This window comes from Populus nigra, chromosome 6 (assembly GCF_951802175.1).
Source record: "Populus nigra chromosome 6, ddPopNigr1.1, whole genome shotgun sequence".
NCBI classification, from domain to species: Eukaryota; Viridiplantae; Streptophyta; class Magnoliopsida; order Malpighiales; family Salicaceae; genus Populus; species Populus nigra.
The window spans coordinates 9,478,899-9,503,795 of record NC_084857.1 but is presented as its reverse complement, the minus strand read 5'-3'; the positions used below and the strand labels follow the sequence as shown (position 1 = coordinate 9,503,795).

The 24,897-nt window shown below is 33.2% G+C and overlaps 3 protein-coding genes across 4 annotated transcripts; 2 read left to right on the top strand and 1 right to left on the bottom strand.

The window, feature by feature from the left end:
- Positions 1 to 8,532: 8,532 nt before the first annotated feature.
- On the top strand, positions 8,533 to 11,126 carry LOC133696491 (nudix hydrolase 25-like). Its single transcript, XM_062118688.1, has 6 exons — positions 8,533 to 8,815; positions 9,054 to 9,104; positions 9,718 to 9,810; positions 9,968 to 10,062; positions 10,664 to 10,775; positions 10,863 to 11,126. Exons 1-6 carry the CDS (start codon positions 8,750 to 8,752, stop codon positions 10,965 to 10,967), a joined length of 522 nt encoding a protein of 173 aa, XP_061974672.1. The 5' UTR covers positions 8,533 to 8,749; the 3' UTR covers positions 10,968 to 11,126.
- A 5,543-nt stretch (positions 11,127 to 16,669) lies between these two features.
- Positions 16,670 to 20,720, top strand: LOC133697095 (mitogen-activated protein kinase 17-like). The gene is made up of 10 exons (XM_062119446.1): positions 16,670 to 16,822; positions 16,920 to 17,328; positions 17,441 to 17,568; positions 17,722 to 17,781; positions 18,441 to 18,590; positions 18,700 to 18,855; positions 18,978 to 19,115; positions 19,226 to 19,299; positions 19,878 to 19,982; positions 20,067 to 20,720. The coding sequence occupies exons 2-10, from the start codon at positions 16,923 to 16,925 to the stop codon at positions 20,323 to 20,325; spliced, it is 1,476 nt and encodes a 491-aa protein (XP_061975430.1). The 5' UTR covers positions 16,670 to 16,822; positions 16,920 to 16,922; the 3' UTR covers positions 20,326 to 20,720.
- A 1,430-nt stretch (positions 20,721 to 22,150) lies between these two features.
- Positions 22,151 to 24,630, bottom strand: LOC133697096 (uncharacterized). 2 transcript variants are annotated; one of them, XM_062119447.1, is made up of 5 exons: positions 24,385 to 24,630; positions 24,139 to 24,271; positions 23,802 to 23,883; positions 23,557 to 23,691; positions 22,151 to 22,613 (listed from the first exon to the last, which is right to left on the bottom strand). In XM_062119447.1, the coding sequence occupies exons 2-5, from the start codon at positions 24,258 to 24,260 to the stop codon at positions 22,563 to 22,565; spliced, it is 390 nt and encodes a 129-aa protein (XP_061975431.1). In that variant the 5' UTR covers positions 24,261 to 24,271; positions 24,385 to 24,630; the 3' UTR covers positions 22,151 to 22,562. The 2 variants fall into 2 exon arrangements, with proteins under 2 accessions (XP_061975431.1, XP_061975432.1); XM_062119448.1 differs by having other exon boundaries at positions 23,575 to 23,691; positions 24,385 to 24,627.
- Between the last annotated feature and the right edge of the window lie 267 nt (positions 24,631 to 24,897).

Sequence of the window (24,897 nt, the reverse complement as noted above, 5' to 3'; positions counted from 1 at the left end):
TGATTTTTTTTGAAGTCCTAGTTATGATAAAAATATATATATATATATATATATATATATATATCTGTCTTTAAAATTCTTGTATTTTTGCGGCGGTTTCACTTATGCACCCACCTGTCATTTGAAAATTATAAATTCATCCTCAGTATATTTGTTTTTGTATTTGAAACCGAGTTGAGTTATGTTTTAAAAGGGTGTTAGGCTTGAAGAAATATTATATTAATGTTATTTTTAATATTTTATGATAATTCTGATGAATTGATATTGAAAATTAAAAATAAATTATTTTAATATATTTTTAATGAAAAATATATTTAACAAGCATATAGAAACCATTAAAATTATTTTTAAGTCCCCAAAATTGTCCTTTGTTTGACCGTCCCTGCACTCGTTTTTTGTAATGTCCAGTTTCCTTTTGCTCTTCAAAATTCAAAGATGGCGAATGAAATCCAAAGTTTTCTTTGCCAATTACATTATCTTCACTCTTGGCAACATTAGCGGGTGCAGGCATAAACAACAGACTCAGCCATGAACGGCGAATGGTGACCAACTCAAACCAGTCGACGGCGACCTCGGGGATTTCTATTCGCTTTTGGTAAGGCAATGATTGAGTGGTTTGGTGGTAATCTTATTATTTAAATCAACCCCCATATCTCTTCCATGTAAACTTTTTTTTTTTTTTCAAGTATCGGATCAGTTTATATATATGTTTTAATTAATTTATTAATTAATTAATTGATATCTTAAAATTAATAAGATAAATTTTTAATAATTTTAAAATTAATAATATTTTAATAATAAATCTAAAACTTAATCAGTTATACAAACTTATTCACAGCAAAGTTCTATCAATTTGGCATTGTCTTTGCCAGGTTGAGACTGGTACACCTCTGATCTGTGTCCCAGTTGCAAATTGAGGAGAGTTTGTTGTGAGGAGCTTCTACATCTTGTCCTGGACTGTATTTCTTCATGGTAAAGTGTGATGTCAAATTTGTTAAAACATTAATTTTTACCATCAAGATCAAATTAAAAAATAAATTGACTTGTTTTAAAAAAAATTAAAATTTTATTGGAATTTAATTTTTAATTTAAGTTTTTTAACATGAAACTTTAATGTATTTTGAATTAATGAAAAATTAATTTCAAATAATTTTATATTAACATATTTTGATGAAACTCAAAAAATTTTAAAATAATTATATTCTACTTAAAAAAAATAATGTTTATAAAATAAATAGTTGTATATATATATATATATATATATATATATATATATATATATATATATATATATATATATAAGACCCCAACAACCTCGGGTAGCACCCTCTACCCATACATCACATCACGGAAGATGTAACAGCCTTTACTGCACATATAACATTTCTTGACCGGGTTATATTTTTTTTTTGGTGTTTTACTTTGAAGTTTTTTTTTTTTTAAATCCTTGTAATTGAATTGGAAACTTTGTTTGTTGAAGAGAGTAAATTTTTAAGCTCACTTGCAAAGAAAAACAGTAAAAACTAAAAACGTTAAAAACTTGACCTGAAGTATACCTTTTCTACTTACAAGTGTTTTATATATATATACAGTAATATAACACTTGATAAAAAAATATTAGAAAAACAGTATATTTTCAGTCCACAAACTATCAAATTTAAAAATAAAAAGAGTATATTTTATTGAATTTCAAAAATCTTGATCCGTAATATTTATTTATTAAATATTTTTATTCATAATGTAACATTTAATTTTGAAATATTAGATTGAGTTAGATAGTGTAAATATTATATATGAAATAATTTTTTTAACATCCATGAAATCATAACAACACGGGCAAGGAAGTTTTTTTCTTTATTTATTTATTTTTCGGGTTCAAACTCTGAGACAAGAACCAAGAAAAAATATTATAACCATCGAAAAAAATAATTTCTCCTAGACTTTGAATCTCTTTAGGAATAGACTAGTTAGATGACCCGTGCGATGCCATGGGTTAATTTTTTTTTACATAAAAAATATTAAAAAAAATAATATTTAAAAGTGTTAGGTCTTTCTGCAAAACTATACCAAAGAGTCTTGGGTTTGGCTGCAATATCTGATCCAATAGTAATATTTATAATATTAATAATAACATTAAACTTGCATGACCCGAGTTTAAGTGGGTTTTACCACAATACCAGACTCAATAATCTTGAATGTGGGTTTGGCTGTAAGGTCGTATCATAAAAGTATGATAATTAAATAGATTGAGTAAAAACAAATATAGAAAAAAAAACCAACATGAAGAAAATAAGTAACGAAGAAAAAGAAAAGAAAATCTGAATTAACTAGGTTAACTCTTCAAAGCAAGTTAACCCGTCAAACATTGGATTTGTGTCGTGAAAGTTTGATAACTAAATAGAAAAAAAAATTTTGACGGGTTACCCCAGAATTAACTGGGCTAACCCGTCAAACCTGGAATCCGTGTCATAAAAATCTGATAACTAAATAGAAAAAATTTTATATTAAGAAAGTAAATTAAAAAAAATAATTAAAAACAAAAAAAGAAAGAAAAAAACCATAAAAAATCTAAAGGCATTAACTTTTTCACTGTGGACTGCATTGTGCAGTCCACAATAAAAAAGTTTAAAAAGGGAAAGAAAAGAGAAAAAAACAAAGGCATGCCTATGGGTTAATTTTTTTTTCTTGCATAAAAAATATAAAAAAGGCTAAGATCTAAGAGTTTTAGGTCTTTCTGCAAAAATATACTAAAAAATCTTGGGTCTAACTGCAACGCTTGACCCAAATGTAATATTTATAATATTAATAATAATATTAAACTTACATGACTCAAGTTTAAGTGAGTCTGATTGCAACACCAGATCCAAGAGCCTTAGATATGGGTCTGGCTGCAAGATCGTGTCATAAAAGTATGATAATTAAATAGATTAATTAAAAAGAAAAAATCAAAGAAAAAAAACCAACATGAAAAAAAAATTAATGAAGAAAAAGAAAAAAAAGCTGAATTAACTGGGTTAACCCTTCAAACCAGGTTAACCCATCAAACTTGGGATTCATGTCATGAAAGTTTGATAACTAAATAGAAAAAAAAAGTTGATGGGTTAACCAAGAATTAACTCAGTTAACCCGTGAAACCAGGTTAACCAATCAAACCCGGGATATATGTCATGAAAGTCTGATAATTAAATAGAAAGAAATTTAAAATTAACAAACTAAATTAAACAAAAAAATTAATTAAAAAGAAAAAAAAACTTCGGGTTACCTTGTCGAACCAGGTTAACCCGTTAAACCCGGGATTCATGTCATAAAAGTCTAATAACTAAATAAAAAAATTAACATTAACAAAAGAAAAAAAACAAATAAAAATGGACGGGTTAACCCAAAATTAACTGGGTTAACTTGTAAAACCAGGTTAACCCGTCAGACCTGAGATATGTGTCATGAAAGTCTGATAACTAAGTAGAAAGAAATTTAACATTAACAAACTAAAGTAAAAAAAAAAAAACAAAAAAAACAAAAAAAATAAATTCGGGTTAACCCGTCAAACCAGATTAACCTGTTAAATCTGAGATCCTTGTCATGAAAGTCCGATAACTAAATAAAATTTTTTTAACATTAACAAAATAAAAAAACAAAAAAAATAGACGGGTTAATCCAAAATTAACTGGGTTAACCCGTGAAACCAAGTTAACTCGTGAAACTTGAGATATGTGTCATGAAAGTCTGATAACCAAATAGAAAGAAATTTAACATTAACAAACTAAAGTAAACAAAAAAAATTAATTAAAAAAAAAAATCCGAGTTAACCCGTGAAACCAAGATAATCTGTTAAACTTGGGATCAATGTCATAAAAGTCTGATAACTCAATTAAAAAAATATCAACATTAACAAACTAAATTAAACAAAACAAAATTTATTAAAAGAAAAAAAACAAAGAAAGAAAGAAAAAAGCTAAAAGCATAAAAAAACATGAAGAAAAATAGCTTAAAAAAATAGTTTTTTTTTAAAAAAACAGCTTACTCTTTCACCGTAAATTATTATAGTAAAAGACGGAGTAGCTTTAATATATTTATAATTATGGGATCAGTTGTAATTTCAATCGAGAATTTTAATCTGCTTTAAGAATAAAAAAATCACGATGGCCATCACCACAAATGATAAATTGAGTGGTTTTCCCTTCCCACAGAATTTTGATCTCTTTGCTGAATTTTAAAGGTAGGTCGATCAAAAATCTTAAAACCAGGATGTAAAATCTTCCCAGAAAGAAAGAAAAAAAAATCCATGTTCAAGCTTGACAAAGAAAACCCTTGAATATATTCTTGAAACCAGGCTTCATATACACTGCAATAAGACAAAGGAAAGGAAAAAAAAAACATTTATCTAATCTGCAAATCGCAGTAGCGGCAAAGTTCCATCGAATCAAAAGGGTGGAGGAATATTTTCCACTCTTCCCAATGGAGTCCGGCCACCTTGGCCCCTTGGTGTGCCCAGGCCACCTCTTCCACGCTCGGTAATGGTATCCACACCCCCCCACTGTTCGAGTTGGTAATAATAATTGTGGGGTTGTTTTTGAGATGCTGATCGATGGGTGTAAGAAGAAATGTTTTTTTTTTTTTTTTTGATGAGGCTGTGGTATCTGGCCGATCAAATTATATTAAAAATAAATAAATCTGTGTTTGACAGATCTGCAAAGGTATTTAGGAGCGAAAGGCTTTTGTGGCCGAAAGGATATGCAAATCTACAATAAGAATAATTCAGGGAGAAGTAGTTTTGAGAGAGAATAAAATAATTTATGAAATATGATAGATTAATATTTGTAGATGTCATCGAGGTTATATTATGTGTAAAAATTGACAGGTATCTTTATTCAAATTTTAAAATTAAATTAAATCACGATTTGGTTTTAAAAAATAGAGGGAAAATAAAAAAAATAAAGGGGTGAGTGTAATTTTTTTCTTCTAATAAAGTTAAATTATTTTAAATATTTGAGAAATTTTAAGTTTTTCTTTCTTTTTTCTTTTTTATTTTATCGTGTTAGCAAGCTTCAGCATTCCTTGTGTTGTTTTTTATTTGCTCATTAACAAAAACCTTGTTTACTTATGATAGCTCAGGAAATGCTTATACCAGTTAATCTTATGTTTTATATCATTTTTTTGAAAATTTTCTCTAGTGAAATAATTTATTTTTTTATGCAATTTTACCAACATGATTTTTGCAATATATTAAAGGTAAGGTAATAATCATATTAGATAATTCAAGAGAAATTTGACAATAAACAATGGGTACCTGACCCCACCACAGGCCCATGGATATGGGCCAGAGGTAATGATGGGCTGCAGCAAAAAAATAAAGGCCTTTAATCATGGTTTCTTTTTAATTTAACCATGATCCTTTGTCTTGGATAACTCTTTTAATTTGCTGGAGATCAATCACAACACTCAATCAGTAAAAAACGAAGAACTTGCAATACAGACACCTCCTTGACCTGATCTCCTTACAAGAGAGCTAAATCCAATGAACTGTTAGCTTGCTGATACTAAAATGACCTGAGCTCTCTCCTTCTCTCCATCTCTTAGCCTAATATTGTCAAGGAAACTCTAACTTTACCGGTAACTTTCTCACCGTAGCAATCCTTTTATTATTAATTTTGTTTTTTAGTTAAAACTCGGACTTAATTGGATGTCCATTGCGTGATTATGATCGGTGACTGTCTCTTGCTATTCGAGAGAGGTCGACACCTTGTTTTGAATAGTTAAAGTCTTTTTATCAACGAAACCTAATAAACCTTGCTTCTCAGTTAGTTTATGGTGTTGTTAAGCCTGGTTGCATGTATGATTTGAAAAAAAAAACCCCTCTTTTTGGACAATCCTCGTCAAAAAATTACAGTGAACTTTCTGGTGATGTTCATGAAAATATTATTTGTTATCTCTCATGACTCATCGTTATCGTGAAGAACTTTCAAACTATTATAATGTAATAAATTGTAATTCGTGTATTGGTTTTTGATGTCATTGTACCATTGACACCGCACGATGATGCGTCTCTTTAATTTATGTTATCAATGAAATTATAATTTTTTATAAGAAAAAAAAATCAAATTAATGAAGCTTTTAAATGCATTGAATTAATCTAACATGCTAATTCAATGGCGCAACAGCTTTTTTCGCATTCCTAAATGCACTAGCAAATTTGTTTTTCCACTATCGTGGAACGGAAGTCAATCTTTTTCTCCTTTCAGGCCATCATCTATAAAGAATAAAACGTCTCCGGGATTACAAAAATATATTTAAACCGCCGGTGACTACGGTGAAAGCTTCTTGATCACATATTTTCAGAACTTTCCCAAGCTCTCTCAGGTCAAATAACGTGTTCTATAAAGGTGAAACCATATATATAGCACATTGGATTCGGCTGAGAAGTTTTTTATGAGTTATATATATATATATATATATATATATATATATATATATATATATATAGGGTGCTACGTGCAAAGTTGACACTTTAAAGAAACTAGAATTAAATATAGTAGGTTTCTTTTTTACTACCCTATTCAAATCCAACGGCACAAATTAATAGATGTATATATACAATCACATAGGGCAATGCTCATCCTGTCAACATATTTCAAACTCTTTTCTTTTTACCAGGGGATATATAGCTAGATAAAGATAAATTAACATTTTTTTTTTATAATGGGACGTATTAACTTCAGTTTTTACTATTTAGATCATTAAACGACATACAATCAAGTATCTTGATAAATATTCGTTGAGAATTTGTTGCCTTATCTACTAAATGATCATGCAAAAACTAAGTAAGAAAAAAAAAACGATGGCTCTAAGAAAACAGATAAATTATCTATTAATTAATAAATGATCATTTAAATGATTAAAAAAAAGATTGATGTTGTTCTAGGTGTGTCGCATCACGCATGAAGGAAAAAAATATATACATCTACGACCTAGGTTTTATATTTATAACACGGCTTCAAGAAATATATCTTAAACTTTGTAGAATATACAGCATGGTCATTCTTGTAACTCGGATGAGGTTTTGATATCTATATCATTGTTTAATCATTCAAACATTCAAAAAAGATGTTTATAAAGACATTTAATTGTATCATTATTAATAAACGAGCAATTTAATTAATAAAAATATAAAATTTAAAGACCCAGTTATGAAAATAAAAAAAATAAAAAAACACTCGATATATCCCTATAAATAAATAAAAAATCCAAGCCGGATCTCGTCTTGTTTTTCCAAATTTCTTCTCTCTCCAATCCTCGAAAAAAAGGTAGGTTTTGTTCAACTATGGCCATTTTCAATATTTAATTGGTAAAAAAATTCCAATTGATGATAATGATTAACGGGGTTCATGTAAAAAAGATGCTGCCTCCACTTATTTCGTTAGTTGTAGTACTACTGGGCATTCTCTCTACTGAAAGTCAACGCCTTCTCTCGCCCACTACTTTTGCTTTGCGTCTTGTCAGTTAGTGCTTTTTCACAGGTTTTCTTCTCCGCGTGTTCACTCATTTGACCACATCACCCTCTTCGTCCATCTGCTATCCTGCGCCTCCATCACCTTCTGTGAGTTTTCGTGAAAAGTAGCCGCCCTCACAATAACCGTCATGTGTCCGACCCTTTCTTTTCTTTTCAATCTCTTTGGAGTTTGGATACAACGTGATCTCTCCCTTATTTTTATTTTTATAATTCAGTTGGCATGGGGGCACTCGCACCAAACGATTAACGAACTAACCCAGAATTAACGTCCATCTATAAATTTTTATTTTTTTTATTAAAAAAAAGACAGGAAAGCAATAACAAAAAAAATAGTTGAAGTTAAGTGCTTGCTGGTCTGAACTTTAACCCACTTTTCCTTTGACTAGGAGACTTTTTGCTAATTAAAGTTTGAAATTTAAATACTTCCTCTACATCCCATTTCTATATTATTTGAAAATAATGTAGTAAGAAACTGAAGGCCAGTAACTAATTTCGCAAGTGATGATGCGATTTTCATGATAGAATTGTTTTTAAATATCTATTTAGTACCACCGTGATAGTTTTTACAATTATAATTTTAAAAAATATATATTTGATTAAAGTTACTATAAGATAAATTTTTACATACAAAATAAATAGAAAACAAATCTTCATGTATAAAAAACATATTATTTTATTATTAAAAAAATTAAAATTTAAAATGTCATTATATTTGTTTAAAGTATTTCACTAACCAAATATTTTTTTTCTACGTAATTAAATAAAAAGAAGAAGTCATCAAACACTCCATGAGAAAGACATCAAAGAATCGAAGCGCGAGCTTACAATAAGGCAGGTAGGGTTAGCGACAGCCTAAGATAGCAAAGCTAACAGGAAGCCAATTTAAATAATGAATCCACAATGGCCCTACCAAAAAGAACCTGGGTGGGTAGAAGTGGGGTGCGCAGGATAAGTTGAAGAGTGGACAAAATCTCAAACTTCTCTCAGTCAGTCTGTCCATGAATAAATAATAAAAAAAAGAGTCAGCCAATTGTCATGGTCAGCGTCACCTATTCCCATAAAACCTACCCTTTTTATCATTTCCCTGAAATTCTCTCTCCCCCCTCTCCCTCTCCCTCTCCCTCTCAACGACACTGGGCAAAGAAAGCATTTAATCGCTGTTAGTACTTGTGTTTCTTCTCTATCATCAATACTATTACCGATAACCATCATCACCAATCAGAAAGGCAAGGCAGGCACAAAATGGATGGTCTGCCCTCTGGATATCGCCCCAACGTTGGTGTCTGTCTCATCAACTCTGATAACCTGGTCTGCTCATCACCACTTTTTTCTTTCTTCTGATTTATAACTTATGCTGATCAGTACCTTGGTTGTTTTCTTTTAATTAATTGATAAAAAAAAACTGTTTCGATTTTTGGACAACTGATCACTTATTAGTTGTTACTTGACCTCTCTTTTTTTCCCCTTCCAAATGTCCCTCGCTCTCTGAAATTGGTGTTTGATGAGAAGACATGATAATGTTCCCTTGTTAATTATTTACTTGCAGGTTTTTGTGGCTTCAAGATTAAATGTTCCAGGAGCATGGCAGATGCCTCAGGTAATACCACATTGGATTTGATTTTTCTGAAACAGTAATTAATTCCTAAGAAATGTGCAGGAATTGTTCAACTTCTTATTATTTCTGTTCTCGCCCTCGAGCGTATCTTCTACTATTATTCAGTGAGTAGAAGAATAAAATTGTGGTTCCAATTCTTCTATAATGTTAAGTAAGCTTAGTTTTTAATTTGACCACCGAAGTGAGTGTTCCGACCGATCACAGTCTTGGTTTACATTCAGACAAGATCTCACTGAGAATATTCTCAGAGCATTGGACTTCGCTTTATTGTTAAATAAAGTAGAGGACACCTTCTAGTTCTCTATTTTTACTCATTCCGGCACTCTGTTCCAAGTTCAGATTATTTGATAAATGTGATGAAAATAATTTGTGATGCTATAGGATTCCACCTATCTGCAGGTAACCTCCTAGAGTTTAGATAATGAGTGGCCCTTGAGTAGGTTATTCACGGGATTCATTTGAACCAACCTTTGCAGATGTCTGACAAGAAGAATTATGATATCAGCATCTCTGAATTTACATTAGTTCTCGTTCGACTATAGTTTCCACCCTTCAGCCATGCTTATGTGTTCATCTTTGTGATTTCCCATGACAGGGGGGTATTGAAGATGGTGAGGAGCCTAAGTCTGCAGCCATCAGGGAATTGATGGAAGAAACAGGGATAGTCTCTGCTGAAACTATTGCCGAGGTTTGTGATCAACTTTGCTAACAGAACCACAACTAGTTTTTTTTTTCATGCACCGAAAACAAGCACTCTCTCAAGTACTCTTGTGAATGCGTCTTTTAAGCTATAACCTTGAATTCACGATCAATCCTTTTCTGTTTTGTTGGCTCTGTAATCACAGGTTCCAAATTGGTTGACTTATGACTTCCCCCCTGCTGTGAAGGCCAAGGTGAATCGTCTCTGGGGAGGTGAATGGCACGGACAGGCACAAAAGTGGTGAACCTCTTTATCTGTCTCGTCGAGTACACACTCTACAATTGTGAAAGAATATAACATTAGGTTTAAATTGGAGCAATTAAATGTGCAGTATCTAATATGACTGCACGATTACAGTTTTCGTGAATTGCAATCAAAATGCACCGAAATATCAGGACCTTTCTTTCGTGACATTTTCATCTCATTTTTCTGATCCCAAATCCAATCCCTTTTAGTACTATAAATCTCTTTTTATCTTTGTGAGTATCTAACTATATTTAAATGAACCTGAACCCCAATATGTTTCTGATGATCGGAAATTTCATTTGATCTTGTGAATCTGAAGGAGGGAAAAAACTCAGTTATTTTTATCCTATGATTACATACATGTGTTGTTAAGCTAATTGCAACTAGATTTATTTGTGTATCTGAAATAATGACGATTTTGAAATAGTTGGAATGATATAGTATAAGAGAAATGGAATGTTCTATCCTGCTGCTTCTGCATATGGCTTCAGGGTAACAATGAGTTTTGACAAAAACCATTTCAACTCAAAAGTTTAAGTTTAGGTGAGACCCAAGATATAATTTATATAATTCTCTAATAAATTTTGTATGACAGGTTTCTCATGAGATTAACAAAAGATGAGAGTGAGATCAACTTAGCAAGTGGCGAAGCAGACCCAGAATTTGCAGAGTGGAAATGGGCTAGCCCCGAAGAAGTTATTGAGCAGGTATGGAGCAGAAAAAAGTTAAGATGTTATAACATTATATTATGTGCATTTGAATCCTCACTGAGATAAGAAAGCGATTGACCACAGGCAGTGGACTACAAGAGGCCAACTTATGAAGAAGTTATGAGGACGTTTAGGCCTTACTTGAATGAAAATGGAATAGCTGCTAAATGTAAATCTTCAAAGTGGTAAACGGTGTGCGCGTGCTTTTGTAGGTGTCCCTCCATGAAATCTGGACTTTGTAGGACTCTGTTCTTTGTAAATGGAAGTGTCAGTTAGAATTTCAACATTAGATGGTTGCGTAACTGTAATAAAACTCTTTGTTCAATTAACTCTCATAATTTTGTGTAAGTTACTTGCATACTGAAGAGTTGACGTCCATAAGCTTTTTAAATTGCAAAACAACCTAAAATCTGTAGAAATATAGTTGTTGTGATTTAAATGTTGGTACGGTAGGCGTTAGATCAGCAATGTGTACAGTGTACAGCTTTAACTCTAGTGAACCATGCCGTAAACGAAGAAAAACTAAGTTTTGGTTTCTGAAACTCGTCGAGGATTAATCATTTTTGTTTCATTTTTTATGATGATACTGCAGGCCTAGAGAAAGAGAAAAAGAAAAAAGTCAAAACTTGCAGGGTTTTCTTTTTTCACCTATACTCCGACACAGCTGTTTTTTTTTAATAAATAAATAAATAAAACAAAGCAGAGGTTCAAATTTGAGGTCTCTTGAACGGAGAGGGAACGGCTAATGTTGATTGAGCTGCAACTCTTTGTTAACACAGGGCTGTTTTAATTTTTTTTCCTATACTCTTCTCCTAAGCGTCCACGAAGGGGTTACCATGTTTATGAACACAGATTTCAGCTAATAGAAATACGAGAAGTATGGACTTTACGAGGAACAGAATAACACTCCTTACAGTCCATCCCAGAATATTTTGGGGATTGCTCAAGAAGCTTGGTGTTACTTCATCAGAGAGAATGGATATCAAAAACGCTTTCTCAAATGGACAGACAAATTTACTAAATGAAACTTCAAAGGGGTTCAGGTGCAATTGCAAACATGTGGCCGTGCCACAATTAATAGTAGGCCTTAACAGTAAAATCTGTTGATGGAGCATTACCAAACGGTTAAGTTCTGTGATTGCTTTAACTATAGAAGCAATCACACAACCAAACACCCTTTTAGTAACATGTTGATGGAATTTCCACCACATACTGGCGAGATTTTCTCCACAAAAGCATCTGGCTATTATAGTTTTTTTTTTTTAAAGTATACATGGATGATAGCAAGGTATTGGTGTTTTCTTTAGTTTAATAGTATGTTTGTTTTTTTTATATAGAAGTGTTTTTAAAAAAATTTAAAAAAAAACAAAATTTGATACTTAACAAAATAAGGTTGCAATTAATTCAATTTCTAACATGCAGCGAAATTTACTTGGCTTTTTTTTTTAAAAAAAAGAAGAAGAAAGAGATACGGTGAGAAAAACAGGGATTTTCCTTAAAAATTTCAATTAATATTTTACATTAAAAACTATCCTAGCCGCGGCTTCGTTTCCAATCCAAGGTAAGTACAATAATACATCACAGTTGCAAGTTTCAGCTTTGCATGAGCAGTGTTTCCCCACCGCAGTCACACATCAAGACCGCCCCTCCCCTCCCTCCCTCTAAAAAAGTAAATATTTGCTCAAAATCGTCATTCCCCATTTTAAGCTAACTGAAAATGCATCAACAAATCCCCACCGCAGTCACACATCAATTTTTTTTTTGTGTGTGTTTGTGGAATTCCTTATCTTGATAGGATGTGTGCATGGGTTCACTGACGAAGACGAATATATTTAAGGAACAGCTTCTGGAATTTTCACTGTTTTCGAGGGGAGTGCACGTGCCCAAGGATGACAATCTTGGGTCAATGGTGGAAATTAAAAGAGAGGAATCTCTAGAGGATCAAGGGCAACTTAAAAGATGGGAACATAATGTGATTACGGAACATAGTCAACCGCGGGAACAGAAAATTGACATCAGAGCCAAGATGCCCTCCTGTTGTGATGCTGAAGGTGATGGTGAAGTTGATGGTGTTGTGAACTTGAGAGCTCCATTTTTGGGATCTTCCTTTCCATTCTTGGCAAAGAAAAAAGCAAGAAGAGCAGCCACAAAAAATCAGTGTGGCAGAGGGAATTTCTCATTGGCTGTGGCCTGACTGCACAAAAGCAGCCTAAAAAAAATCAGTGGTCGATCCCCCAAATTGACACACAGGTCCCAGGCAGCAGCAAATTGAGCTTTTGAGTATCAAAAGCCCCCTGTTAAAAAAAAAAAATACAAAGATGTTAATGCAAGAATGAGCTTGAGTTTCATGTGGGATAAGAAGAGCAGGAAGAGTCGCCTCTGAAAGGAAAGTCCTCGTGAACAGAGAGGGATTTTGTTGTTGTTCATGGTCTTGGCACAAGCAGCAGAAGCCAGCCAATTCACACCCTGACCAAAGCTTCCTTTGAATTATACACAATTTGCGGGAGAGGTCCTAAACAAATATCGAATGCAGAGACTATTACCCGTGACGGGGCATTTAGGTGGACAAATGCCTCCAAAATGGCACTGAGGAATCTGGAGACAGTTTATCTTTAGCAACCTCAGCATGATAATTAAGATTTGACTACTAAAATGGTAACAATATAATTCTCGTTTTCGTGGTTAGTAGTGTTAGATCATTTGTCCAAGACTCCAAAGAGTTACCAATTTGGACAGTTGAAATATCAAGATTAGTTTGTATTGCAAAGACATGTGCTGGTGGTTCACTTGCTGGAGTTGTTTAAAAGTCCCCGAGAAAAATGTCCACTTGAGTGCTTTGATAACAATTTGGATATGGCACCGATGGATCAAAGATAGAACCACTTTCTTCCCGTTTGTGTGGCTGGAGAATTGAATAAATTAAAAGTATTATTATTTAAAATAATTTTTATTTAAAAATATATTAAAATAATAATTTTTATTTTTTAAAAAATATTTTTAAAATTAATATATATATAAATAATTAATTTAAAGCAAAAACTAAATAAAATAAAAAATATATTTTTAAAATACAAAAACAAATATACTCTCATTGATTGTTGAACCTCATCTCCAATCCGTCACCAACCCATTCAATATCTTGATGAAACACAACAGTACAAGATAAATCGTGAAATCTTTGACAAATCTATCCCATTTGACCCTAAGATTCTGGTTTGGAGGTATTTAGAAATGTGTTGGTGATTTTTTAAAAAAAATTTAATTTGAAAATGTATTAAAATAATATTTTTTTATTTTAAAAAAATTATTTTAGATATTAAAATATTAAAATGATTTTAAAATACGAAATTTTTTAATTAAAAATAAATAAAAATTTAAAAACTAAAAACTATCATTCACATTAAGACGCGTGGAACGTGACATCTTCTTTGAACAAAATTAATTCTTTCAGAGCGGTTATGAGTTGTGAGGAGAATTTGAGAAATTATACAAAGAAAAATACTGATAATTAGCGTGTCTCTTCAGCACCTTTATTATCAGATTAGGTGAAACCTCGTCGTATGTGCACTGTATATATCTATGAATGAATTTCAATATCAACGCCAAAAATGTGCCGCTTTGTCAGCAGTATTTATTTATTTTATTTATTTATTTATTCGGTAACACCAGTCATTTATCTACTCGCCCGTTTCAATGAAAGAAGAGTGGACCGGGCCGAAGCACGTCCATGATTCCCAGCTGCCCCTTAACTTATTTTTATTCACATCTTTAAAGAGTTTCTGAAATTTTTTAGGTCATCCGATTGCCAGAAACTAAATTTGAAACAAAGTAACAAGGACTCGATTTTTTTCACACTACCATTCTTTTGATATGTTAGCACAAGTGATATTTAAGATTGGATTTCACATTATCATCTTTTGATTTTTTAGAAAAAACCAGAAAACTGTAAAAAAAAATAATTTAGAATCTAACTAGTTAAGTGATAGTTTAATAAAAAAAATAAATATATAAGTCTTTTTAACATGTTATTATTGAAATAAAAAATCCTTAATTATAAATCGAAATGCTTCAACAATTAAATAAATATCAATAAATTGATATTTAATTAAAAAATATTTAATATTAAAATATTTGATACTGCAACACAAATAATAAACCTTGTATCTAGTAAATTTTTATTTTCATTAATATTTTTATACTCATTAAAAGATAAAGTGCTCGATGGTCCTCCAAACTATAATAAAAAAAAGTCAGGATTGAAAGACAAAAAAGCCTCTATAAGAAAGCTTTGGATTTTTTTTATTGATGGCCGTTAGGTAATTTAAATATGTATTAAAAAATAAATTTTCAATAAAGCCTTGATTATTACAAAAATAAAAATATCAAAATATAAAAATGCCCTGATTATTGAGACTTTATTTTTATGGTTAATTTATCCATTTTACAATGTATAAGAAATTAAAAAGATAAAAATGCTCCTATCTTTGAAAATTTTGATCACGATAATAATGTAATCATTTTATTATCCACAATAAACATAAAAAAACCGATTCCTCCATTAACATGGCAATGATCAATGGACTCATGTGAAAAAAAAAATTAAAACTCTAAAAAAAAACTATTTTATTAGTTCATTTTAAAAGGGATAAAATGAAAAAAATACCATGTATTACTACAATATCTTACTCATACCTTTTAAATTTATTTATAATAATAATAATAATAATAATAATAATAATAATAATAATAATAGTGGCGAGGGAGGAAGGAAATGTCCAAATAAAACTAAAAATTAAAATGGAGCCACACCACAATATTTATGTGGCTATGATCACAATCAACATACCCGCCACGAAAATTTAAAGAAAAAGGGACATCCTCCATTAATACTAATTGTGATGGACACAATAAATACGAGGAGAGATAAAAGAAGACCAGACAACCCACTCCTCCGGTACATGTCCTTTCAATTCAAGCAAGATAGTTCCATCTGGTGGTGGAGGGAGTTCCCGAGGAGGTCCAATTACCTTCACACCCTTCATTGACCGGTACCCCTCGCTGCCACCAACCCAGTCCATCATACATCACCACATAATATAATAGTCTCTCTCTCTCTCTCTTACGTGTTAGATACTCTTTTTTAACAATTCTCCGTTAAAGTAGGGGTGGATAAGATGGGCACGCTTTTCGAGGAACCATCTAACTTTTTTATTTATTTATTTTAATTAAAATTCACCCTGTCTTTTCTTTTTCCTTCCTTGCCCTCCTCTGTCAGATAAAGCCTGTTCAGCACTGTTGTAGTAATAATAATAATAACAACAATGTATTTTATCTAGAAAAATAGTTCAACTATGGTTGTTAATTTTAAAATATTAGGAGATTAATTAAATTACATGTAAGTTAATTTTAAAATATTTACAATTACTAAAAATAATAATAATAATGCCTTTCTATATGATGTTTTTACTCATTGTTATTGCTATATATATTTTTTTAATATTTTTAATAGTTTCGAGATTTTAAATCAAAAATAAATTTTGTAAAAAAATACTATTTTAATATATTTTCAAATAATACTAAACACCCTTTAAAACCACTTAAATGTAATTTTGTGAACGCAAAAACAAAGGAACTGGGAAAATAGAAATTCTATAGGTATGAGATTATAATTTTATTGCTATCTTGACCTTTCGTCCGTGATCTAAAACAGAGAATTTGTTCCCAGATAATTTATCCGATCCTTGTTTGACTGGTTAAGGCAAATAAATAAAATAAACACGAGCTTTTGCTTTATTATTATTTTTTTTAAAAAAAAAAACTGGAATTAAAAGTAAACATGAGGTGTTACTTTACTAAAAATTGTAATTTTTCCACGCTTTAGTTGACGGGTTCAAAAATCTCCCTTGACTCGGCTGTTTCCTATAAAATGCGTGTCCACACGTTTGCTCGTGTTACACAGAACAGATTTTTGAAATTCGATTAAAAATCCCGTCTATGTTCTTGCTTGCCTCTTTCCATACCTCTCTCACCGTCGAGCAATTAAGGTAGCGCCTCTCTCTCTCTCTCCTTGCATAATTTAGATTTGGGATTTCTCTTATAGATTGCTGGCCTTGTTCAATTTTGTTTTTTTTGCCTGTTCAGATCATGCTTGACAGAGATTTTTTCACCGAGTATGGAGAAGCAAGCCAGTATGAAATTCAAGAAGTAGTCGGGAAAGGAAGCTATGGCGTTGTCGCATCCGCCATAGATACTCACACGGGAGAGAGGGTTGCTATCAAGAAGATGAACAATGTCTTTGAGCATGTCTCTGATGCTACTCGGATTCTACGTGAGATCAAGCTGCTTCGGCTGCTTAAACACGCTGATATCGTACAAATCAAACATATTATGCTCCCTCCTTCTCCAAGAGAGTTTAAAGATGTTTATGTTGTGTTTGAGTTGATGGAATCTGACCTTCATCAAGTTATCAAGTTAAATGACGATCTCACTCCTGAACATCATCAGTTTTTCCTGTACCAGCTTCTTCGCGGTCTCAAATATATACATACAGGTTTTTTAGAAGGACTGCTTTCTAGTTTATTTTTTTTTGGGTTTTTGAACATCATGAGTTGCGGACTTCTCGTTGCCGAAATGTTTTTGTTTGTCATGTTGGTTTTTTGCAGGAAATGTGTTTCATCGAGATTTGAAGCCCAAGAATATTCTGGCTAATGCAGATTGTAAAGTAAAGCTTTGTGATTTTGGGCTGGCTCGCGTGTCATTTACTAATGCTCCTTCTGCTATTTTTTGGACTGTATGTGTCTTCTTGAAGCTCGGTTTCACCTTTCAGTGCTTAATTGTATTATATTATACCGTTTAATTGTAATGTTCGTGGATTATAACATTAGTTAGATTATATTCTTTATGGTATCGACGTTGGCTTATAGAATGTTTTCTTTTTGTTAAGGATTATGTGGCAACTAGATGGTACCGTGCCCCTGAACTCTGCGGCTCGTTTTCCTCCAAGGCATGTAAATATGAACTGTTTTTCCTTCTTACTGAGTTTATTATTGCATTCATGATTGAAAAAAATAAAATAAAATTTATTGTCGGTATGTGTTATTTTTGAAATCCAGCTTTTAAGTTCTGCTCAGTCTACTTATTGATTTTTATTATTTCAATCCAGCTTAGTGTTTTGGAGGTTTCACACTTGCATTTTGCTATGCTAATTAATTATCTGCGGAGAATTTTTTGAGATGAGCACAAGAATGTGGATGAATTGGTTTTAATTCGAATCCCTCCCACCTTCAATATCATTAAAAGAATGAAAGATGTCCTCCACAAGTTCAAACGGCAAAGTTTGCAACCCTCCAACATCATCTATCGCATCAATGTGCAGCTTGTTATCCTTGAAATTTGAATTTGGTTAAGAAAATCATGTCAGATAGCCGATTTGTTTTTCTGCCGCTATAGCTTGACATGACAGATTGATCAACTGTGGTGGTTCGTTTTTTGCATTTTTTCATCTGCTATCCAGCATTTCCCAATGCTCGATAATGTTATGTGCACCATGGTTCATTTTTCTTCTTCTTTTGGATGTGACCTAAATTGCATTGCTCGTGCCATTATTCATTTGGCATTCAAGATTTTGTTTGACATATTTTCTTAAAAATTTGTGCTCTGCAGTACACTCCTGCCATTGATATTTGGAGCATAGGATGCATATTTGCAGAGTTGTTGACGGGGAAACCTTTATTTCCTGGAAAAAATGTGGTGCATCAATTGGAACTCATAACTGATTTGCTTGGCACTCCTGCTGCTGATACAATTGCCCGAGTTTGTTACCTTTCTCAATCAATTTCGTTTGCTATCTTAGAAACTGCAGCCTTTCCTAATTCTGGTTTTGCCCCTGTTCTCATCACTTTTTTTTTTGTGATACGTGCAGGTTGGGAATGAAAAAGCTAGGAAGTATTTGAGTAGCATGAGGAAAAAACAGCCAATTCCTTTCTCTAAAAAATTTCCAGATGTAGACCGATCAGCTTTGTGTATACTTGAGCGGTTGCTGGCATTTGATCCTAAAGACCGTCCATCTGCTGAAGAGGTAAGATTTAGCAAAAAAATAGTTTAACATAGAACTTTTTATAATCACCCCTTTTATTCATGATCCTCTTATCTAGATTTATACAGTTTCCATCCTGATATTGGTTTCTGTTCTCTCTCCAGGCTTTAGCTGATCTGTATTTTGACGGGCTAGCAGATAAGGAGCAAGAACCTTCAAGACAACCCATTTCAAAACTTGAGTTTGAATTTGAAAGGAGGAAATTGACAAGAGATGATGTGAGAGAGCTAATTTACAGAGAGGTAAGACGATATTGGGTGATGCTTGCTTCAGTTTTGCTACTCTGCTTGTTTCAGTGGTACCCTACTTCCTTAGTTTTGAATTGTGATTTATCTTATTTTCAATTAAACAGATTTTGGAGTATCATCCAGAGATGCTGAAGGAGTACCTTCAGGGCACAGATCAGACTCACTTTGTGTATCCAAGGTCAATAACAAAAATGTTATTACAGTGAAATGAATGAAAAAGGAAAATGCACGTGCATAAAACAATGGAACACCCTATTTAGAGTCAGTCATGCTTGCCCAACTCTGTGATTAGCTGACCTGCTGTAGCTGTCATTAAAAAAACGCCAATCAATTTCCTTAGGATGTCGACAACATTATTATATGTAGAGAGATAAGCACTTATTAATTTCCTTTCGTGATTTCAAGAAAACACCGGATACTGTCTTTTCTTGCAGCATGTTTGTTAGGTACTATGTTATCCAGTTGATGCTTCATTATAGAGATGAGAGATCCATTTCACTATTAGCATGCAACAAAAATAATGATACCAAACTAGATTGCTAGTGTGCATGAGAAAGAAGCAGAGCATGTTATGCAGTAAAAGTTTGTGTGAGAGACAATTTTAAGCTTGATTCCAAATGAAAATATCATTTGCAAGTTAGATTTATTAATTGCATTAGTTCAGAACTTTGCATCATTTGATAATACCATGGTTTCTCCTTGTTTGTTCAAAGAGCAGTCAATGATTATTATTTCATTTGGATTTCATTTGTCCAGTGGAGTTGATCGATTTAAGGAACAATTTGCTCATCTTGAGGAAGGAGATGGTAAAAGTGATAGAAACAGCCCCCACCACAGGAAGCATGCGACGTCCTTGCCTAGGTAATGTGGTGGAAACACTTCTTTTTCTACATGGTTTACTTGATCAAACTATTTATATTTATTTGTGCCCCTTCTTTTTTGTAGGGAGCGAATCTGCACAGCCGATGAAACCGAGAATACTGTAAAGCGCAGTACATCTTCTCTTTCTCGTGCAGCTAAGCAGAGCCCCCAAAAGTCGGAAGTTACTGAAGAACTACAATCTGCTAACCGAAATGCTGTAGCCATGCAGACCAGCTCTACCAAACCCAAGTGTAGCCCACGTACTCTGTTGAGAAGCGACAGCATTTGCACTTCAACATCTGTGGGACTAATTGGAAATGATCGCCAGGTACATGCTCTCTGATCAATATTGGGATCCTATTTGCACATCTTGGAGGGTATCTACTGGAGGGTGGTTCAGAAAGCATGAATTTATTCAGGTAACAAACTGCCGGAGGTTTTAGCATAGGGTATTACTTTGTATGTTCCTCACTAAATGTACTACCGCTAACACTTTTACTCCTTGTAATCTCTAATAATATTTGCATATGCTACAAATGATGTGAAAATCATGCCTCAAAAAGCGGGGCATGAAGAATGTACCCCCACATGGTATGCATCTCCGGTTTATTGTTACCTCTCTGTGCAGGGGAAATTAAATAGCTGGTCACCGGTTTATTTTAGGTGACAGTTCCGCATGTATAATGTTGTGCTTTTTTATCAGACAAACTGAAAATAGGATTGCTTCATTTTGCTGCATGCCTTCTCTTTACTGGTGTAAGATCCTTAAATGAGCTGCCTTAGTGCTGTTCTGTTATTCATGGCAATTTGGAATCATATAAATGAATCACTGGTGATAGCTCAACAGGCTACCTGTCTAATGCAAGGAAGTAAATATAACTGGCATTACCATTGGATAAGACCATACATGAGTGATTTTGGCAGACATATAATTGTTCTAAGAAAAGAGAGAACTTGAGAGAACTTCCTGAACTTCTTGTTTCAGAGGACGTTAAACTAATGCTTCAGAATACAAATATCAAGTTTAAGAATCATGGTCATTGCGATACTTAGATGAGATTGACAAGTTGCTTTCTGGTTAGTAAAGCATGGCTAAAGCTAAACAACATGGATATGGTATGACAAAATATCGAAAGGCACAGGCTTAAGTTCTGCTCTAGGTCAAACTTGCTCCCGGTGCCTGCAGGAAAGGAGTGTGGCTGAACTTGCTTTTTTGGGCTTTTATTATATTGCTTGAGAGGCCTTCCACTTGTTTGATTCTATACTACAACAAACGGTTGGCCCTTGCAACCGAAAGGGTTGTGATCGCTGGGTATTTGATTAGGTAGCAGCGGGTGCATGCTTCTTTCCCTGGCTTCTTCCATTTAATCAACATTTCTGACAAATCTCAGCATGAAACTACATTTCCTGTTTACATGGTTGCGAATTTTATTCAAGCAAAGCTAACGATTGAGGTTGAGCTGCTGTTCTGCCCCAGTCGTTGAGAGTTAAGAAGGGAATCCTAGAAATCATGACTGATCTTAGCCTATGTTTCCTTGATGGTTTTCCAACAATAGTTAAGATAAAGTTCTACCTGTATTGTTGGGTGGAGATCCATAGTAGCATCAAATGTTGCCCTTAACAGTTCGCAGATTACTTTGTTGACTAACAACACATTTTTTTTGAGGACTTGAACCTTTGTTCTTTGACTGGCAGGGCAGTTTGGTTACTGTACATGAACTGACAGCAGTTTCACTTCCGTGGAACCGGGAGAAACTGGGAATGTTGTTGTACCCTCTATGGAAAACCTTTAGTTGATCTGTTACCAAACCAAAAGCATAGGAAAATGTCATCCACAAAACACATTCTAGGTAAGGTTGCTCCATCTATTAAAGATTTGACGATCAAAATATAAAAAATATATATAGATAATTACTGTTGGGGTAACAGCCTGCCTTGCTATTTAATTATTTGTTTTATGCTTTAAAAGTATTTTAAAAAAAATTAAAAGTTTTTTAATTTTTTGACTTCCAAAAACCCCCCTTGTCATATCCGATCTGTTGCCAGAATTTCAAGGTGTTGATGTCAGCGCGCGGTAAAAAAGTTGAACAGGGTGGCATTTTTTCGTCGCGTAATTGCAATATTGCATGCACCCTGTAATAGTTATTGCCGATTCATCCAGATATATCTGATGAAAACAGAAGGATAGTAAATTCATTTCCCACAAACTTTGTGAATGAATACAAGATCTGTTTTCCCTCACCCCAAGAAGTAAGGGGAGAACACTGGTATCTACTTGCATATTAGTGACAAAGTACTAGCTTTCAAGAATGAAAAGACCAGATGAAACTTCTATTGAAAAAAAAAAAGCCACTTGATTCAGGATGTGACACAGAACAAATACAATATGGACCCAATGAGCAACTCTGCTGCTGCTCCATTTCAAAAAATAAATAAAATTGGAACGCGTTCCTGGCATCCCAAGACAGAAATTCCAATGGTCTTCTCTTCATTCAACAAACTAAATATTGCAATGGTTTTAGTTCTACATATTTACTGTTGAAACTTCACTCATTCAGGAGGTGTTGTAGTATTTCTACGCTAGCCATTTCCATGAAGCTGTCCGTGAGAAAGGAGGTGTGCCATATATTGCTGCAAGAATATTAATATATAAATGCATGGGTTAAAAAGCAGAAGAGCACGGGAACGTCAGTTCACACACGGAAAGAAAGATCACGAAAACTTTCAGGCTTAAGTTAATGCAGACTCGGTAGGCTTAATTTCCACTTTCTCATAAGTCATAATTGGTATTATCTAATCGAGAGAGAAAACAAATGCTTGAAGCATTGGTAATTACAAAACATCGACCCCAAATATCTTCTATAATAGTGACGAGAATCTCTCTTTCTCAGGTCAAAACTTGAAGGCTATATTAAAATAACAGCTGAAGAAAGAAATTTTATTCAATAGCACCAGATTCTTCAACTTTTATCACCTATCAATGTGCAAAGAACATGATTTTCAGAGCAGTCAGGATGGTTTCCAACCGTTATATATGTGTTCTTGGAGTTTTGACATCATGATTCATATCCTTCTTTTCTGAATACCAAATGAAGAGCCATTACCAAGAATGCCAAAATGAATTCACCAATCCATTGAGTACTGCTGGTATTAAAAGATGCAGTCGCAAGTAGAAGAGGCTCTTAATTGCCCCTTTCTGCACTATCTTATTCCAAAAACAATACTTATACTTCAGTACCTTTATAGAATAAATCTCGACAATCTAACAATCCACAGAAAACTACATGCTATGATGTACATTCTTTTGTTTAGTATTTGAAGGAATAATGTAAAAGAGATCACGTCACACAACTTATATCACACAATCAGTTTTTAGGGTTTTGGAAAGACAGCACAATTTAATAATTTCACCATCAGTGCAAATTGATGAGACTCCAATCTTGTAAAGGTCATTCATGACGATCTGTTTGCACAGAAACACTATATGATATATGCAGGGTAATAAGGAATTCAACTCCCAGACACAATATTGAGTATACAGATGAGAGGATGAAATATAACTGTATTCAATTACCAGCATTGTGAAACTTACTGCATGATATGCATATGGCGATTTCCCCTGGCGTTCAAAGTGCTTGGCCATGATGGAGTACTCAATTGGACCCCACTCCTCTGATTCAAAGCAATTTCCAAGTGCAGCTTTATATAGCTACCATCAACAAAAATCAAACAGCACATATAAAATTCTTAAATCCAAATCAAGCATAAATGCACACGAAAACCACAAAAGTTATTTGACAGCAATCATTGATCACAGACCTTGGTGGCGTCAGTTAAAAGCTCAGTCCCAGCAGGATAAGCTGCATAGAATTGGTCACCTCTAGAATATCCAGCTCTAGTTCTACAACATCCAAGAAAAAAAATAGAATCAAGGTCCAGATAGGGTGTGCGCGCGCGCGCGCGACTCTAGAACCAAAATGAACAGACTAATCTCTGGTAATAACAGAAAATCAAAATAAGCATTAAGATTCAAGCCACAAAAAAATTGCAAAAAAAGAGACAATATTTAAACCCACCAGAGAAAAGGAGCAAAAAACCGAATTAGAAATCACAACACATGCATTTGTAGACTTGAGTAAAAGAGCATTTGACTCACGTATTGGTTGTATAAGCATAGCTCATGACAGCAACAAAGCAATAGAAACCAGTGTAAGAAACGACTCTGCGAAGCTTTTGAATCTTTGATATTTCTTTTAACTCATGATAGAGCATCGGCATTATCGGTTATACTGCAAGGTGGAGAGACACCAGATATGGTTAAGGAATAACAAATAGAAACATTTAATCGAACACCCTGCGTGCATGGTCTGGTATAATAGTTTTGAGACCGAAGAAAACTTACAACTTGTCAGAAAAATAAATGCAGCTTCAATTAATGAGAAGTGATCGAAATTTTTAGACGATGAGAAGTGAAAATTTGTAGACGTAATATGAGAAGTGAAAAGGAGATGCAGTGCTTGTTCATGGTATTTGGCGCGCTCTAGCAAATACTACTACCATTTTTCTACTTCCTCTTTAACTCTGTTCGAAACGCATGTTCAGCACCGGAGTGTGTCACAGTAGCGGGACATATTTGATGGCCCCTTCTTCGCTATACGTCATATTAAAAAAAATAATTAAGGTTGTGCTTATAAAAAATTTATTTTGTAAAAAAACAAATTAAAACATGTAAGATTTGATTTAATTTGATCGGGTAGTTTTAGTCGGTCTAGAAGTAAATTTAATGGCCAGTAAAACATGGTTCAACTTGAAAAAAACTTCAAAGAAATATTTATTTTTAAAAAATTATTAAGACAGAAACATGCTGGATTAATCCAGATTAATCTAGTTTAATCTGTCAGATCTACAACATGAG

Bases quoted from the DNA above. Each gene is read 5' to 3' on its own strand.
- LOC133696491 (XM_062118688.1), top strand. From the start codon at position 8,750: ATGGATGGTCTGCCCTCTGGATATCGCCCCAACGTTGGTGTCTGTCTC. The intron at 9,105-9,717 runs GTAATACCACAT...TTCCCATGACAG, and splicing joins GAGCATGGCAGATGCCTCAG to GGGGGTATTGAAGATGGTGA. The intron at 10,063-10,663 runs GTGAACCTCTTT...TTTGTATGACAG, and splicing joins CACGGACAGGCACAAAAGTG to GTTTCTCATGAGATTAACAA.
- LOC133697096 (XM_062119447.1), bottom strand. From the start codon at position 24,260: ATGCCGATGCTCTATCATGAGTTAAAAGAAATATCAAAGATTCAAAAG. The intron at 23,884-24,138 runs GTGAGTCAAATG...TGGATGTTGTAG, and splicing joins TATGCTTATACAACCAATAC to AACTAGAGCTGGATATTCTA. The intron at 22,614-23,556 runs GTAATTGAATAC...ATATTCTTGCAG, and splicing joins CAGTAAGTTTCACAATGCTG to CAATATATGGCACACCTCCT.
- LOC133697095 (XM_062119446.1), top strand. From the start codon at position 16,923: ATGCTTGACAGAGATTTTTTCACCGAGTATGGAGAAGCAAGCCAGTAT. The intron at 18,591-18,699 runs GTTTGTTACCTT...TGATACGTGCAG, and splicing joins CTGCTGATACAATTGCCCGA to GTTGGGAATGAAAAAGCTAG. The intron at 19,983-20,066 runs GTAATGTGGTGG...TCTTTTTTGTAG, and splicing joins CATGCGACGTCCTTGCCTAG to GGAGCGAATCTGCACAGCCG.